This window comes from Lontra canadensis, unplaced genomic scaffold, assembly GCF_010015895.1.
Source record: "Lontra canadensis isolate GAN:19392208 unplaced genomic scaffold, GSC_riverotter_1.0 scaffold5, whole genome shotgun sequence".
NCBI lineage: Eukaryota > Metazoa > Chordata > Mammalia > Carnivora > Mustelidae > Lontra > Lontra canadensis.
The window spans coordinates 22653966-22672789 of NW_022630999.1; the positions used below are offsets into that span (position 1 = coordinate 22653966).

Sequence of the window (18824 nt, forward strand, 5' to 3'; positions counted from 1 at the left end):
GTGAATTAAACAAATTCCATGTGCTCTTACACATGAACTCCATGGTTTCAGAGACAGCTGCTTGCACCAAATCTGGAGGAGCTCTTCCATTTGTGGGGGTGCTTAAGTCACACATACAACACATGTAAAGAGTTTGGAAATGGCATCAGAGTATGTGCACAACATCTTTGTTGAAAGTTTCAAGTCGCATGTAAGCTAACAGGATCTGTGCAATTCTGGAGACTATTAAGTAAAAGTAAATTATCTGTATGTGGTATGGAAACCATCCTCATTTGAACAGTACTCGTTTTGTTTATTTCTATCCCCCAAACAGAAAACATCCAACAAGAACAATTTTATCTATGTTTATTTAATTATAACAAAAGTAGAACAATGCATACCAAATGGAAAAATAAATCCAAAAAAGATGATGAAAATGTTTAGGAACAGAAATGACTAATTTAGCTGAAGGAATTACCCAAGTGCCATGAAAACATATTTGAAACTTATAATTGGTTATTAAAGTAAATTAAATTTAGTAACTGAGTCTCAATTCACTACTAAAAATTATCAAAATATTTTCAAACTGTTACATAAAAACAGACAATATCCATAAGTATTACATAAACACCAAACAAAAAATCATATGAGAAAAATAAATAAATGTATCCTGAGATAAAAATATAAATCACACTTGTCATGCCAGATATATACTCCCTATCCCCTCAATAAAATTGTGAGGATTCAGTATTTTGCACATTCCAAGATAAAGTAATGATAATATATGTTGATACAAATTTCAGACACAAAAATAATTACTTCATATCTTAAATATTCCTATGATGAAACATCAGGACTCCAGTTTCACTAATCAAAACTTTAGGAAGGTATAAATTATGTTTGATTTGACTCCTCAAATCATGGCTGACAACTCTCAGCAAAGCATTCTAGGCTCTTTTTTTCTCACACCAACTGACCCAGAATATATTTTAAGAAATGTTTATTTTCTGTGCATATTTGTTTTAAAATTATAAATTCCTGAGCACTTTTTCTTCTTCCTCCTCATCACTGTCAGTGACATTGACTTGCTGGATGCTAGAGGGAGTTGATGTTGGGGCTGTGAAGACGTTCTCCAAGGCTCCAATGTCCAGCTGAGGCATGGGATTTAAGTATTCTTCCCCACTGTGGCTATGACTGTTATAGTAAGAGGTCCCATCCATGCTCTCACAGCTCCGAGAATCTTCACTGTGTGTGCGTTCATCTGGATAGTCTCTAAAAGGATAGTCTCTATTTAAAGCTGAAAACATAGCCTCGTGTTTTTGGTACCTGTCTTCATAATAACCAAGGCATTCTGGCATTGAACTTGGAAAATTTCCATAGCCAAAGGGAGGCCGACTATAAGGGCAGGTGCTGTAGCAGAAAGATAAAAAAGGAATTAGATCATACCTTGCTCCCATGCTGACTTGCGTACAGACTAATTGAGCAAGTTTAACTGCCCTGGAAAGTGCCCAAGATAACTTTCTGCAACCACTTCATGTATTTATCTGCACTTTTACTACTACCAAGTCCCAACATAGAGTAAATGGCAAAGTAAGCCTGTGACTCACCAGAGCTAGTATCTAGTATCAGCCTTGGGCTTCTTACCTTTGACAACCCTGACAAAGAAAAACTGCTAATCTGGGCTTTTCTCTCATGACACCATGTAAGATTTTGGAAATGTAGGCTTGTGTTATATTGTGCTAAAAATCAATGCTTAGTAAGTAGTGCAACAATTGTTTTTACTAGTATTTGAAACAAAACTTATGGGGTGGGGAGACATATAATTGAGTTGGAATCAATAATCATCTACTGCATTTTTCACAAAACTAGAATAAGTAATTCCTAAAATCTGAATGGAATCATAAAAGATCCTGAATAGCTAACACAATCTTGAGGAAAAAAAAAAGCTGGCAATATCACAATTCCATATACTACATAAAGCTTCAGTAATCAAAACAATATTTCACTGGTACAAAAATAGATAGATCAATAGAACAGAATAGAGAACCCAGAAATACATCCATGATTATATGGTCAATTAATTTATGATAAAAGAAGCAAGAATGTACAATGGGGAAAAGACTGTCTTCAGTAAATGGTGCTAGGAAAACTGAACAGCTACATGTAAAGAGAATGAAACTGGGCCACCTTTGAACACCATACACAAAAATAAACTCAAAATGGATTAAAGACCTAAATGTGAGGCCTGAAACCATAAATATCCTAGAACACAGGCAATAATTTCTTTAACATTAGTCATAACAACATTTTTCTAGATATGTTTCCTAAAACAAGAGAAACTAAAGCAAAAATGAATGATTGAGACTATATCAAAATAAAAAGCTTCTGCACAGCAAAGGAAACAATCAACAAAACTAAAAGACAGCCTACTAAATGGGAGAAAATATTTGCAAAATGACATATCCAATAGTTTCCAAAATATTAAAAAAAACTTCTACAATTCAACACCAAAAAACAATCTGATTAAAAAATGGGCAGAGGACCTAAATAGGCATTTTTCCAAAGAAGATATATAGATGGTCAACAGACACATGAAAAGATGCTCAACATTCTCATCACCAGAGAAATGCAAAGTAAAACCACAAAATGAGATATTATCTTACACTTGTGAGAATGGCTAAAGTCAAAAAGACAAAAAAATAAGTATTGGCAAGGATGTGGAGAAAAGGGAACCTCATATACTGTTGGTGGGGATATAAACTGGTACAGCCACCATGGCAAACAGCATGGAGATTCCTCAAAAAATTAAAAACAGAAATACCATATGATCCAATAATTCCTCTATGGGGTATTTACCCAAAGAAAATGAAGACACCAATTCAAAAAGATATACTCACCCCTATGTTTACTTTAGTATTGTTTATAAAAGCTAAGAAATGGAAACAACCTAAGAGTCCATCAATAGATGAATGGATAAAGGAGATGTGTTTTATGATGAATGAAAGAGGAGAGATCACAATCAACACTGGCTAAATATAAATAATTATAAGAACATATTATAAGCAACTATATGGCAACAAATTAGGAAATCTGGAAGAAATGGATGCATTCCTAGAAATGTATAAACTACCAAAACTGAAACTGGAAGAAACAGAAAACCTGAACAGACCCATAACCAGCAAGGACTCTGAAGCAGTAATCAAAAGTCTCCCAATGAACAAAAGTCCAGGATCAGATGACTTCCCAGGGGAATTCTACCAAACATTTAAAGAAGAATTCATACCTATTCTTCTGAAGCTGTTTTCAAAAATAGAAATGGAAGGAAAACTTCCTCTTTCTTTAAGTCCAGCATTACCTTGCTCCCAAACCCAGACAAAGACCCCACCAAAAAGGAGAATTACAGACCAATATCCCTGATGAACATGGATGCAAAAATTCTCACCAAGATACTAGCCAATAGGATCCAACAGTACATTAAAAGGATTATTCACCATGACCAAGTGGGATTTATTCCTGGGCTGCAAAGGAATGCTCAACATCCACAAATCAATCAATGTGATACACTACATTAATAAAAGAAAGGACAAGGACCATATGATCCTTTTGATAGATGCAGAAAAAGCATTAGACAAAGTATAGCATGCTTTCTTGATTAAAACTCTTCCCAGTGTAGGGATAGAGGAAACATACCTCAAATCATAAAAGCCATATATGAAAAGCCCACAGCAAATATCATTCTCAATGGGGAAAAGACTGAGAGATTTTCCCCTAAGGTCAGGTACACAACAGGGAGGTCCACTGTCACCACTATTGTTCAACATAGTACTAGAAGTCCTAACCTCAGCAATCAGACAACAAAAGAAATAAAAGTCATCCGAATTGTCAAAAAAGAAGTCAAACTCTCACTCTTTGCAGATGACATGATACTCTATGTGGAAAACCCAAAAGGCTCCATCCCAAAATTGTAAAACTCATACAGGAATTCAGCAATGTGGCAGGATATAAAATCAATGCACAGAAATGAGTGGCATTTCTACACACTAACAATGAGACAGAAGAAAGAGAAAGTAAGGGGTCAATCCCATTTATAATTGAACCCAGAACCATAAGATACTTAAGAATAAACCTAAGCAAAGAAGCAAAGGATCTGTACTCAGAAAACTATAGAACACTCATAAAAGAAATTGAGGAAGACACAAAGAAATGGAAAAACGTTCCACGCTCATGGATTGGAAGAACAAATATTGTGAAAATGTTTGTGCTACCTAGAGCAATCTATACATTCAATGCAATCCCTATCAAAATGCCATCAATCTTTTTCACAGAGCTGAAACAAATAGTCCTAACAGTTGTACGGAACAAGAAAAGCCCAAATAGCCAAAGGAATTTTTAAAAAGAAAACCAAAGCTGGTGGCATCACAATTCTGGACTTCAAGCTATGTTACAAAGCTATAACCATCAAGACAGTATGGTACTGATGCAAAAACAGACATCTATTCAATAGAACAGAATAGAGAACCCAGAAATGGACTCCTAACTTCATGGTCAACCCAGAAATGGACTCCTAACTTCATGTCCTCAACAAAGCAGGAAAGAATATCCAATGAAAAAGGGACAGTCTCTTCAACATATGGTGTTGGGATAATTGTGGACAGCCACATGCAGAAGAATGAAACTGGACCATTTCCTTACACCACACACAAAAATAGACTCAAAATGGATGAGAGACCTAAATGTCAGACAGGAATCCATCAAAATCCTAGAGAAGAACACAGGCAGCAATGTCTGTGACCTCAGCCACAGCAACTTCTTGCTAGACATGTTTCCAAAGGCAAGAGATGTAAAATGAACTACTGTGACGTCATCAAGATAAAAAGCTTTTGCACAGCAAAGGAAACAGTAAAAAAAAAAAAAAAAAGACAACTGATAGAATGGAAAAAGATATTTGCAAATGTCTTATCAAATAAAAGGCTAGTATCAAAAATTTATAAAGAACTTATCAAACTCAACACCCAAAGAACAAATAATCCAATCAAGAAATGGGCAGAGGACATGAACAGACATTTCTGCAAAGAAGACATCCAAATGGCCAACAGACACTTGAAAAAATGCTCAACATCACTTAGCATCAGGGAAATACAAATCAAAGTCACCATGAGATACCACCTCACACCAATCAGAATAGCTAAAATTAACAAGTCAGGAAATGACAGATGTTGGTGAGAATGTGGCAAAAGGGGAACCCTCCTACTGTTGGTGGGTGAAAGCTGGTGCAGCCACTCTGGAACACAGTATGGAAGTTCTTCAAAAAGTTTAAAATAGAGCTACCCTACGACCCAGCAATTATACTATTGGGTATTTACCCCAAAGATACAAATGTAGTGATCTGAAGGGGCACATGCAACCTGATGTTTATAGCAGCAATGTCCACAATAGCCAAACTATGGAAGGAGCCTAGATATCCATCAACAGATGAATGGATAAAGCAGATGTGGTGTATATATACATATACAATGGAATATTATTTAGCCATCAAAAATGGAATCTTGTCATTTGCAATGACATGGATGGGACTAGAGGGTATTATGCTAAGTGAAATAAGTCAATCAGAGAAAGACAATTATCATACAATCTCACTGATACATGAAATTTAAGAAACAAAACAGAGGACCATAGGGGAAGGGCGGGAAAAATAAAACAAGATGAAACCAGAGAGGGAGAAAAACCAGAAGAGACTCTTAATCATAGGAAATAAACAGGGTTGCTGGAGGGGAGAGGAGTGGAAGGATGGGGTAACTGCATAATAGACATTAAGGAGTACATGTGATGTAATGAGCATTGGGGACTATATTAGACTGTGATGAATCACAGACCTGTACCTCTGAAACCAGTAATACATTATATGTTAATTTTTTAAAAAGATATGTTTTACACACACACACACACACACACACACACACACACACACACACACAGAGGAATATTATGCAGTCATAAAAAAGGATGAGATCTTGCCATTTGTGACAACATAAATAGACCTAGAGGGCATCTATAACAAGTGAAATAAGTCAGACTGAGAAAGACAATACTATATGATTTCACTTGTAAGTGATATTTAAAAAGTAAATAAATAAACAAAAAGCAGAATCAGAACTGTAAATACAGAGAACAAACTGATGGTTACCTCAGAATGGGGGGTTGCACAAAATAAGTGAAGGGGAGTGGAGATACAGTCTTCTAGTTATAAAGTAAATAAGTCATAGGAACAAAAGGTATAGCATAAGCAACATAGTCAATGATATTATAATAGCAACGTTTGGGCTCAGATGGCAGCTATACTTATGATGAACATAACATAATGTATAAACTCATCAAATCACTATATTATACATCTGAAACTAATATAAAATTGTGTGTCAATTATACTGAGAAAAAAAAAAAAGAGAGTTCCTGGGCAGGGCGGCCGTGACTCTGGAACAGAGGATAACAACCTAACTTTTTAATGAATCTCCATAATAAGTTAAATTAAAAATATTGTTTCTATCAGAAAGATTTAGGATGAATATTAAACTCTGGTTTTAAAGATCTTTTCCAAATAAAATTTTTGCAAAGTGAACAACCAAAAAGATTATTTTGCTATTTAACAAACCGCTTTTTTAAGGCAAATCTAAAAATTCTGCCATCCCAATCTGTTTGCTAATTTTTTTTTTTTTTTAAGAATATTCTCTCTTTCAAAGGCGCAGAATGGGAATCATTGGAAGGGGTACACAAATGTCCAAGCGAGAGTTCCCTGGACTCATGGACTCCATCTAGTGACAGAATAACATAAACATTATAACCACACTCAGCAAAACCCCCAAGTTGAGGGTTTCACTTCATGCGCTCACATTTTTTAAAAAAAGGTCAACTTTGTTTTCTTCCCTTTAAAATATAAGTACAATTGACAAACTAGACTATTATCTCAAACTCTTTGAAAATATGGGGGTATCTTGAGTGGTTTGGTATCCCACCTCCAAATCTCCAAGTGCTGGGTACCTTACCCTTGTTAAATATCACAATAATGAGGCTAAAGTTCCAAAATGTTTCAGGTTTCCTTTCCTACTGCCACATCTTCCTTCAGACATTTTTAATATAACACGTATGTCCTGAACACATTATCCTTTTAGCTAGTATGACTTTGCTTCTGTAGCTCTTCTACCCTCAGCCCTCCATCCACTGAATTACACAGATACCTCTCCCTCCATAAAGCACTCACTTCAGCTAGAAACAATTTACCCACTATTTGTTTTCAGGACTCAATGTAAGCAAGATATTACATAAGATTTGGTGGAGAATTTAATTTTAAAAGAAGATCTAGAATCTAGGTATATACTAGACATGTGCTAAAGTCTATAATGCAAACTCAAACATTACATAGCCATATAGATATGTTAAAAACACATTATATTCAGAAAACAGATCAATTAAGATAAGAGTAATCCTAGAAGTTTGCATGGATGAAAAATAAGTTCAGAAGCACTGTGGTGTAGTGGGAAAAGCATCAATTAGAATTATTAGAATGGTAATATTAGCCAACATGTTAACCAACAATAAGCATTTAGTAGGTTCTCTAGGAATTAGCCAAGGAGTTTATGTGTTATCTCAATTATACTTTAGAACAACCATATGAGACAGATACTGTATCTCCATTTTACAGCTGGGAGTAGAGAACCTTAAAGAGATTGAGTAACTTGCTCAAAGTCATATAATTAGCGAGTAGTGAAACCGAATCAGGCAAGCTAACTCTAGAACTTGTTCTCCTAACTACTGCGCCACACTACATGGGTATCTACTCTACCACTTAAAAACCTGGTAACCTTAAGTAAACCTAAGTTTTTCTGAGCCTTGGACCCCTTATATAAAACAGAGATAATATCATCTGTTCTACCAACTTAAAAGATCTGTCAGGAGGAACCTGAGAGAGGATATCTATGCATACTTTAGAAATGAAAAACACTTTTAATGTATTATTATTTAGTTTTACAAGAAGTTACAGGTAATAATACATTCATAAACTCAGACACTTACATGTGTGTATAACATTGATTTTCAAAAAGAATGCAAAGATAGAACAAAAACTAACTGAAATGCTGGCATGTAGGAGGCAAGATAGAAGTGGGGAAGAAATAGGCAAAGAAGCTAGAGTTCTGAGAATGGACTTTGCCTTATGGTTTTGACTTTGAAACCACATAATTACTTTACATAATTTTAAAACAAATGTAGTATTTAAAAAGTAATCCCTAAAAATTAAAAGCAGATGAAAACAGATGAACCCCAGTTATATCAAGTTGTAGTTGTCTTAACTACACAAACATTATATCAAGATAATTTAAATCTGGTATTTTTCTTGTTCCTTCCTGATAAGATACACCCTAAAGAGAAAAGAATCACAAACAAATCTTACACTGCATTGGTAATTTTATTGTTTGTGATAGTGCTGCTTTGAAACTACTGATATAATTATTTTGAAGTTATTCTCTCTCTCTATATATATACATACATATAAACACACATCAGAAAAAAAAAACATGTTTGGTAGGATAAAGCAAATATGTTATTACCATTAGGAAACAAGATTTTTAGGGGGAACGATACTAGCACATAAGATCAAAGCACCTCATTTGAAACTACAATATTAAATTTACTTTGGAAATATCAACATACACTCATGAAGTATTTTTCTCATTCAAAAAAATACGTATTTTCTCATATTCTACACTGCAAATCCCTAGATACTTTTTTAAATTCAGTAGCAATGAGGATCCTTATTGCCCACATTGTGATTTCAGTAAAAGGAACCTGGATTTCTGGGGAAAATGGCTGATTCCAGGTCTGGTGTGTACGAAATGTACAAGATAAGCCTAGGACTTATTGTGCCAGAGAACAAAAAAGCTATGAAAGATTAAAGACACAGGATATAACTTGTAGCCAACTGGACAAATAAAAAATAAATAAATGGATAATTTGAGCATCAAAAGATATAATAATAACTGCAATGTATCAAAACATACCAAATATACAGAAATCTACTTGTTCATGATGGTGTTCCTAAAACAAGATAAGACTCAGTGATATGAGGGGAAAAAATCAAGAATTTATCCTACCCTTCTGTATTTCTGAGTAACCAATTGATGAGGGTTAAGTTTTTCTTCAAAAAAGCATTCTAGCTAATGAGTGAAGGAATACTGGATCAAAAAATCACCATTTTGCAATCTCATGGTTCTAGGCAACAATCTCCATAGGCACTAAAATCATTGCACTGGTATTTCTCAACCTTAGCTGACCATTACAATCACCTGAAGAAACTTTTAAAGAATTCTGCTGCCCAGGTCCCACACACACAAAAAGTCCAATTTATTTGGTCTGAATTCTTCAAGTGATGCTACTGTATAGCCAAGAATTGAGAAGCATCACTTACCTATCATGATAATACCTGAACCTACAGATCATTCTTGACATCACTATTAGAATAAAACAAACGTTATGTACCTCTTGATGCGATACACTACAAATTACACAGCACCACCCATGAGGTATCATTGCCAAAAAAAAGAGAGAGAGAGAGAGAGAAGAAAAATGAAGAGAAAGGGGGAGAATAAAAGCAAAAAAAAAAAAAACCCAAAAACCCTGAAACTGAATCAAATCAAGTTGCAAGAGCTATCATTTCACAGGGGGGGAAAGGGTAATAAGGTAACATGTAAATAATATCCAAGGATAAAATAAGCAAAATCCAGGATGAGGATAACATGTTTCTTCAATAAATACAAGGCATTAAAAAACAATAAAAGAGGATAGAGAACTGTTCTAGCATGAAAGAGGCTTAAAAAACATGATCACAGGGCGCCTGGTGGCTCAGTGGGTTGAGCCTCTGCCTTCGGCTCAGGTCATGATCTCAGGGTCCTGGGATCAAGTCCCGCATCAGGCTCTCTGCTCGGCAGGGAGCCTGCTTCCCTCTCTCTCTCTGCCTGCCTCTCTGTCTACTTGTGATCTCTGTCTGTCAAATAAATAAATAAAATCTTTAAAAAAAAAACATGATCACATCCAATATGTATATCTTGTTTCGATCCTGTTTATATTCTGCTGTTTACACATACCATAGTTGATCTCTTCACCTACTGAAACACATCTTGATTTGTTCTGTTTTGGCAACTATGAATAAAACTGCTATAAGCATCTGTGTGCAGATTTACACATTTGTGTAAACACAATTCTTTGTCTTTTTTTTCTTTTCCTTCCTCTTTCTTCCTACCTCCCTCCCTCCTTCTTCCTTCTTTCCTTCCTTCCTTCCTTCCTTCCTTCCTTCCTTCCTTCCTTCCTTCCTTCCTTCCTTCCTTTCTTTCCTTTTCTTTCTTGTAAATACCAAGGAGTGTGATTGCTGGATCATATGGTAAGAGTATTTTTAGCTTTATAAGGAACTGCCAAACTGTCTTCCAAAGTAGCTATGCCATTACGCATTTCTACTAGCAATAAATTAGAATTTCCTTTGCTCCACATCCTGACCAGTATTTGATGTTCAGTATTTGGTGTTGTCCATATTTTGGATTTTGGCAATCCTGATAGATTTGTAGTGATATCCCATTTAAATTTGTAATTTCCTAAAGATACATAATGTGATACATCTTTTCACGTGCTTAAATGCCATCTGTATATGTTCTTTGGTGAGGTGTCTGTTCAGGTTTTTTGTCCATTTTTAATAGGCTGTTTTCTTATTGTTAAGTTTTAAGAATTCAAATATTTTTCACATTTTGTGTAACAGTCCTTAATCAGATACATCTTTTGCAAAAATTTTCTCCCAGTCTGTGACTTTTCATTCTCTTGATACCACATTATTTGATATAGTAGCTTTGTATAGTAAGTTTGAAGTCAGGAATTGTGAGTCCTCCAAATTTGTTTCCCCTTCAACTATTCTGGGTCACTTATAATTCCATATAAACTTTAGGGTCAGCTTTTCCATTTCTGTAAAAATAAGTCATTGGGATTTTTGAGAGGGATTGTATTGATTCTGCAAATCACTTCGGGAAGTACTGTCTTCTTAACAATAGTAAGCCTTCTAAGCATGAACATAAATACTTCGCATTTATTTAGATCTTTAATTTCTTTCAGTAATGATTTGTAGTTTTCAGTTTGTAAGTCTTGTACCTCTCCCTCATTAGATTTATTCCTAGGTATTTTAGTCTTTTTGATGCTACTTTAAATAGAATTGTTTTCTTAATTTCCTTTTTGGATTGCACATTGCTAGTGTATAGAAAATTCAAGTGATTTATGTATATTGATCTTATACCTTGCAACTTATCATTAGTTCTAATAAACTTCTGCAGATTCTTTAGGATTTTCTTTATGTAGGATTTTCCATACATAGGATCATGTGTAAAAAGAGATAATTTTATTTGTTTTGGATGTCTTTTTTAAAAATTTTTTATTTTTATAAAATTTCTTTTCAGTGTTCCAGAATTCATTGTTTATGTACCATACCCAGTGTCCATGCAATATGTGCTCTCCATAATACCCACCACCAGGCTCACCCAACCTCCCACCCCTTGCCCCTCCAAAACCCTCAGATTGTTTTTCAGAGTCCACAGTCTCTTATGGTTCGTCTCCCCCTCCAATTTCCCCCAACTCCCTTCTCGGTGTCTTTTTTTTTTTTTTTTCTTGCTTGCTTAATTTCTCTGGCTAGAACTTCTAGTACAATGTTGAATAGCAATTGTGAAAGCAAACATCCTTTTCTGGTTTCCAGTCTCAGGAGGACAGCTTTTGGTCCATCATCAATGAAGATGATACTAACCTTGGGTTTTGTTCAATGTTGAGGAAGTTCTTTTCATGTTCAGGAAGTTCTCTTCTCTTCCTAGTCTGACGATTCAGTTTTGAAATCAGGAATTGTTTTTTATAATAAAAAAGATGTTGGATTTTATCAAATGCTTTTTTTTTCTGCATCAATTGAGATAATCAGGTGGTTTTGTTCCTTCATTCTATTTATAAGGTGTATTACACTGATTTTCAGATGTTGAATCACACATACATTGCTAGGGTAAATCTCACTTGGTCTTGGTATATCATCCTCTTAATATCCTGCTGGACTCAGTTTGCTAGTATTTTATTGAGCATATTTTACAACTATATTCACAAGATATATTAGTCTGTAATATGTGGTATCTTTGTCTGGCTTTGGTAGCAGAGTAATGTTGGTCCTAGAAGTGTCCCTTCATATTTTTTGGAAGAATTTGAGAATTGGTGTTAATTCCTCTTTAAATGTTTGGTAGAATTGACCAATGAAGCTATCTAGCCCAGGGTTTTTCTTTGCTGGGAGGTTTTTGATTACTGATTCAATCTCTTTTTTAAAAATTAACATATAAAGTATTATTTGTTTCAGGGGTACATTTTGGTGATTCATCAGTCTTACACAATTCATAGCACTCACTATAGCACATACCCTCCCCAGTGTCCATTACCCAGCCACCCCATCCCTCCCCCCTCCCCTCCAGCAAACCTCGGTTTGTTTCCTGAGATTAAGAGTCTCTTACAGTTTATCTCCCTCTCTGGTTTCATCTTGTTTCCTTTTTTCCCTCCCTTCCCCTATAATCCTGTGTCTTGTTTCTCAAATTCCTCATAACTGATTCAACTTCTTAATATAGGTCTGTTCAGATTTGCGTTTTCTTCTTGAGTTGGTTTTGATAATTCACTTATTTGTCCACTTTATCTAGGTATCTAACTGGTTGGTGTACAATTATAGTCATTTTTATTTCTTTAAAGTTGGTAGCAACGTACCCAATTTCATATCTCATTTTAGTAATTTATGTCTTCTCTTTTTTTCTTAGTCAGTCTAGCTAAAGTTTCACCAATTCAATTGATCTTTTTAAAAAGCTAACTTTTGTTGATTTTCTTTTATTTCATTAAACTCCCTTTTTTCTCTTCTTTACTTTTCTCTAATCATTCCTTTCCTTCTGCAAGCTTTAGGTTTTGTTTGCTCTTCTTTTAGAAGAGAAGGTTTTGTTTGCTCTAGTTAGGTTGTAACGTTCTTGTTGATTTGAGATCTTCTTTTTGAATGTAGGTCATTGCAGCTATAATTTTTCTGTTGTTCTATCATGGTTGGAGAAGAAACTTTGTATTATTTAAATCTTTCTAAGTACTTTTGAGACTTGCTTTGTGATCTAACATATGGTCTATCCTATGTGCAATTGTGTGCCATTATGAAGAATCTATATTCGAACATTGGGTGAAACATTATATATGCCTGTTATTGTAGTTGTTCTTTCCAGTATTGTATAGTGTTCTATTTCCTTATAATCTTCATTCATTTTGGAGGAATGATCTATCCATTATTTAGAGTATTCATAGCTAACATCATACTCAATGGTGAAAAGCTGAAAGCTTTTTCTCTAAGAGTAAGTTTAGGAGGGGTGCTGGGTGACTCAGTTGGTTAAGCAACCAACTCTTGATTCCAGGCTCAGGTCATGATCTCAGGGTCGTGGGATTGAGCCCTGCATCAGACTCCATGCTGAGCAAGGAGCCTTCTCAAGATTCTTTCTCTACCTCTCCTTCTGCCCTCCCCTTTTTACGCTCTCTCTATGAATAAATAAGATCTTAAAAAAAGAAGAGAGTAAGACAAGGATGCTCACACTTGACACTTCTATTCAACATAATATTGGAACTTAAAGCCAGAGATATCAGGCAAGAAAAAGAAATAAAAGGCACCCAAACTGGAAAAGAAGAAGTAAAACTGTCTCTATTTGCACTGACATATTATACTTAGAAAACCCTAAAGATTCCATTGAAAAAAAAGTTAGAACTAATCAACAAATTCAGTAAAGTTTGAGGATACAAAATGAATAAACAAAAATCATCTGTATTTCTATACACTAAAAACAAGCTATTATAAAAAGGAATTAAGAAAACAATCCCATTTACAACTACTTCAAGAAGAATAAAATACCTAAAAATAAATTTAACCAGAAAGGTGAAAGACTTGTACGCTGAAAATGATAAGATGTTGGTGAAAGAAACTGAAGAAAACATAAATAAACGGAAAGATATTCTGTGCTCATGGATCAAAAGAAGTATTGCTAAAATGTCTATACTACCCAAAGGAATCTATAGATTCAATGCAACCCCTATCAAAATTCCAGTGGAATTTTTCACAGAAATAGAACAAACAATCCTAAAATTTGTATGGAACCACAAAAGACCCCAAAGTCAAAGCAATCTTGAGAAAGAACAAAGCTAGGGGCATTATACTCCCTGATTTCAAACTATATTATAAAGCTATAATAAAACAATATGGTATTTGCATAAAACCAGACACAGATAAATGGAAAAGAATAGAGAGGCCAGAAATAAAATCACACATACATGGTCAATTAATTTACAAAGGAGTCAAGAATATACAATCAGGAAAGGATAGTCTCTTCAATAAATGATGTTAAGAAAACTGAACAGTCACATGGAAATAATGAAACCCCTATTTTATGCCATATATAAAAATCACCCCAAAAATTAAAGATTAAAGACTTGAACATAAGACCCCATATCATAAAATTCCTAAAAGAAAACATAGGCAGTAAGCTGCTTGACATTGGTCTTGCTGATGATGTTTTGGGCTTGACATCATAGGGCAATAAAAACAGAAATAAACAAGTGGGACCACATCAAAATAAAAAGCTTCTCCACAGCAAAGGAAACCAGTAACAAAATGAAACAGTAAGCTACAAAATAGGAGAAAATATTTGCAACCCATATATCTGATAAGGCCTTAATATCCAAAATCTATAAAGAACTCATACAAGTCAATAGCAACAAAACAACAATCCAATTAAAAAATAGGCACATATTGGGGAGAGTATGTGCTATGGTGAGTGCTGTGAAGTGTGTAAACCTGGCGATTCACAGACCTGTACCCCTGGGGATAAAAATACATTATATGCTTATAAAAAAATAAAAAATAAAAAAATAAAGATGGAAAAAAAAACCCAATACCAACATACCTCAAAAAAAAAAAAAAATAGGCACAGGATCTAAATAGACATTTTTCCCAAGAAGACATACAGATGGCCAACAGGTACATGATAAGGTACCTCAACATCACTAATCATCGGGGAAATGCACATAAAAAAACACAATGAGACATTACCTTACACCTGTTAAAATGGTTTTATAAAAAAGATAAGGACTAACAAGTGTTGGTGAGGATGTGGAGAAAAGGGAACCCTTGTGCACTATTGGTGGTAAAGTAAATTGGTATAGCCACTATGAGAAATAATACGAACATTCCTCAAAAAATTAAAAATAGAACTATCTTATGATCCAGCAATTCCACTTCTGGGTATTTATTTGAAGGAAATGAAGACACTAACTTGAAAGAATAACTGTACCCCCATGTACATGTACAGAAGTATGTTGGGCTGGCAGAAAGGGCTACTTAAGATGGCGAAAGCTCCCTCCACAAGACCTGAACTCGGACTGGAGAACAAAGGCCCAAGATGGTGAAAGTTCCTGCCACAAGACCTAAGCTCGGACAGGAGAACAAAGGCCCAAGCAGGAATCTGAGACCCCTGCCCCGGGCTCCTATGGACCAATGGGACCGCAACGAGCAGGCAAAATATCCGAATAAGGGAAACTTGCCAAAAGACCCCTGAGCTCCCCTCGAGACCCCTTAAAAGCCCCCTCCTCCCTGCCTTAGGCCGACTTCCGCCACTCTGTTTTCCAGAGTCTCGGAACCTTGCCCGAGGGTGCCCACCTCCTCCCGGCTCAACTTTCCTGTCTCCCCTTCTCCTGAGCCCTGAAACTTCGCCAGAGAGTGCCTTTAATAAATCTTGCCTTGCACCCACTTTGCCTGGTGTTGTGTTTATCTCGCCAGAAAAACTTTACAAAGTTCCATACATACAATTGAATATTATTCAGCTGTATAATAGGGAAGAAATCCTGTAATAATATGGATGAATATATATGGTATATATCAGTTATATCTCAAAAAAATATTTAAGACATCAACTGTCATTGTGAAGTTTATCTATTTCTCCCTTTAATTCTGCCAATTTTGGCTTCATATGTTTTGGGAGCCCTTGTTGCATATGTATGTGGTTATAATCACTGTATCTTTTGTTCTGTTTTTAAAAGATTTTATTTATTTATTTGTCAGAGAGAGAGAGATCACAAGTAGGCCGAGAGGCAGGCAGAGGCAGAGGCAGAGGGAGAAGCAGCTTCCCTGCCGAGCAAGGAGCCTGATGTGGGACTCGATCCCAGGACGCTGGGATCATGACCTGAGCCGAAGGCAGCCGCCCAACCAACTGAGCCACCCAGGCGTCCCTCACTGTATCTTTTTAATGTATTAACTTTTTATCAATATGTAATGTCCTTCTTTGTCTACTGTAACAATTTTTGACATAAAATCTATTTTGTCTAATATTATTATAGAAGCCCATCTCATTTTGGTTACTATTTGCATGGAATATCTTCTTTCGTTTTTTCCTCTTTCAACCTATTTGTGTCTTTGGATTTAAAGTGAGTCTTTTGCAGATAGAATATATTTTGATACTATTTTTAATACATTCTTCCAATTTCTGCTTTTAATTAGAGAGTTTAATCCACTTATATTTAAATTGATTACCAGTAAGGAAGAACTTATTTTGCCATTTTGCTATTTTGCTTTATATATTTCATTTTTTTGTTTTTCCTCAGTTTTTCCATTAAGGTCTTCTTCTATACTTAATGGATTTTTCTAGAGGGCTACTGTGTTCCCTTGTTTTCTTTTTGCATATTTCTAGTTATTTTCTTAAATGGTTGCCTTGGAGATTACAATTAAAATCCTAAATGTATAACAATCTAATTTAAACTGATATTTACTTTCATTGGCATATTAAAACTCTGTATAAAACACCACTCTCACTTTATATTGTCATAAATTATGTATATGTATATACTTTATTTATCCATTGACACAGATTTATAATAATTGCTTATGCACTTACGTTTTAAATAATACAGAAAAAAAAGAGAAGTTACTAACCAAAAATGCAGTAACACTGGGTTTTATAACTACCTATATAGTAACTTTTACCACTGTTCTTTATTTCTTTGTTTGACTTTGTTACTGTCTGGTGTCTTTTCATTTCAGTCTGGAGTAGTCCCATCAGCATTTCTTGTAGGACATGTCTACTAGTTCTGAAATTCCTCAACTTTTGTTATCTGGCAGGCTTTTATTTCTCCTTTATTTTTGAAGGATACTTTGTCAATTATAGAATTCTTGGTTGATGGCTTTTTTCTTTCAGCACTTTGTATCCCACTGCCTTCTGTCCTCCATGGTTTCTGATGTGAAATTGGCTGTTAGCTTTATTGAGAATCTCCTGTACAAGATAAGTCATTTTCTTCTAGCTGCACTCAAGAGTCTTTCTTCATCGTTGATATTTAATAGTTTGATTATAATGTATCTCAGTGTGGATCTCTTTGTATTTATCCTAGTTAGTAGTCATTGAACTTCTTGGATTCACATCTTTCTTCAAATTTGGATCATTTTTGGCCACTATCTCTTTAAATATTCTTTCTGCCCTTTACTTTCTCACCTTTTCTCCAGGAACTCTGATGATTATGTTGGTAGATCTGATGGTGTCCCACAGGTCCCTTAGATTCTGTTTACTCTTAACTATTTTTAATTCTGCCTCTTAGATTGGTTGATTGCAATTGGCATATCTTTATATTCACTAATTATATTCTTATATTGATCTTTATATTCGCTAATTCTTTAAATTCACTAATTCTTTATATTCACTAATTCTTTCACTTTATATTCACTAATTCTAATCACTTTATATTCACTAATTCTTCTGTCTGCTCAAACATGCTGCTGGGTCACCATAGTGATTTTTCATTTCAGTTACTGTAATTTTAAGATCCAAGATTTCTTTTTGGTTCCTTTTTATAATTTCTGTATTTTTATTGATTTTTTTTCTCTATTTGGTGGTACTCTGTTCTCCTTGTTTCATCTAGTTCTCTGTCCATAGTTTCTTTTATTTCCCTTTAGCTCAAGACAGTTGATTTAAAGTCTTTGTCTAGTAAATCCAATGTCTGGGCTTCCTTGGGGATAGTTTCTGTTAATTTTTTCCTTGTAGATACCATACATTCTTGTTTCCTTACATGCATAGGAATTTTTTGTTGAAAACTGGACGTTTTTAGTATTATAATACAGTATTTCTAAAAATCAGATTTCTGCCCCTCACCAGGGTATGATGCTGTTGTTTCTTTTGAGTTGTACTTACGTGTTTCATTGGTGACTTTTCTAGACTATTTTTGTAAAGACTTCATTCTCTGTCTTTTGTGATTATTTAAGTCTCTGTTCCATTAACTTAGTGATTTGGCAGCTTTCCTTAAACATGTAGAGACAGACAAAGCAAAACAGAGCAAAAAACACTCTCCCAGTCTATGCAGATTGTTTCCGAGTTGGGGTACTCCTTCAGTGCTTGTCCAGGCTGTTTACTGTTCTTTCTTAGACTCAATTTTCTACTTACACAGAGCCTAAAGATCAGTCAGAGGTGAAAGTTTACAGTCTTCTCAGGTGCTTGTTGAATATGTGTCTAGCCCTGGATGTGTGTGTGCCATTCTGGATTTCTCAGAATACATGGGAGCTTTTCAAAGCTCTTACTCCCCATGTACCTCCTTTCCCAGCCTCTTCTAGGATTTTCAGTGTGCCTCCTGCTTGCACCAACTGTTGTCCCTTACCCCCAGAAAGCTGAAGTAGCGTATACCTTTGAATATTTTTCACAAATACCACTTTAAAGACAACTCAAACTCTGAGAGTATTTTGAGGTGCATGAAACAAAGAC

The 18824-nt window shown here is 35.0% G+C and overlaps 1 protein-coding gene across 2 annotated transcripts in view; it reads right to left on the reverse strand.

The window, feature by feature from the left end:
• Positions 1–222: 222 nt before the first annotated feature.
• SOX30 (SRY-box transcription factor 30) overlaps positions 223–18824 on the reverse strand; it is a 31445-nt gene continuing 12843 nt past the window's right edge. Inside the window, exon 5 of one of the 2 annotated variants that reach the window (XM_032851671.1) lies at positions 223–1389. In XM_032851671.1, the coding sequence (XP_032707562.1) occupies positions 1008–1389 (382 nt within the window). In that variant the 3' untranslated portion in view covers positions 223–1007. The remainder of the gene's footprint in view (positions 1390–18824) is intronic. The other variant, XM_032851672.1, reaches the window with a different exon arrangement.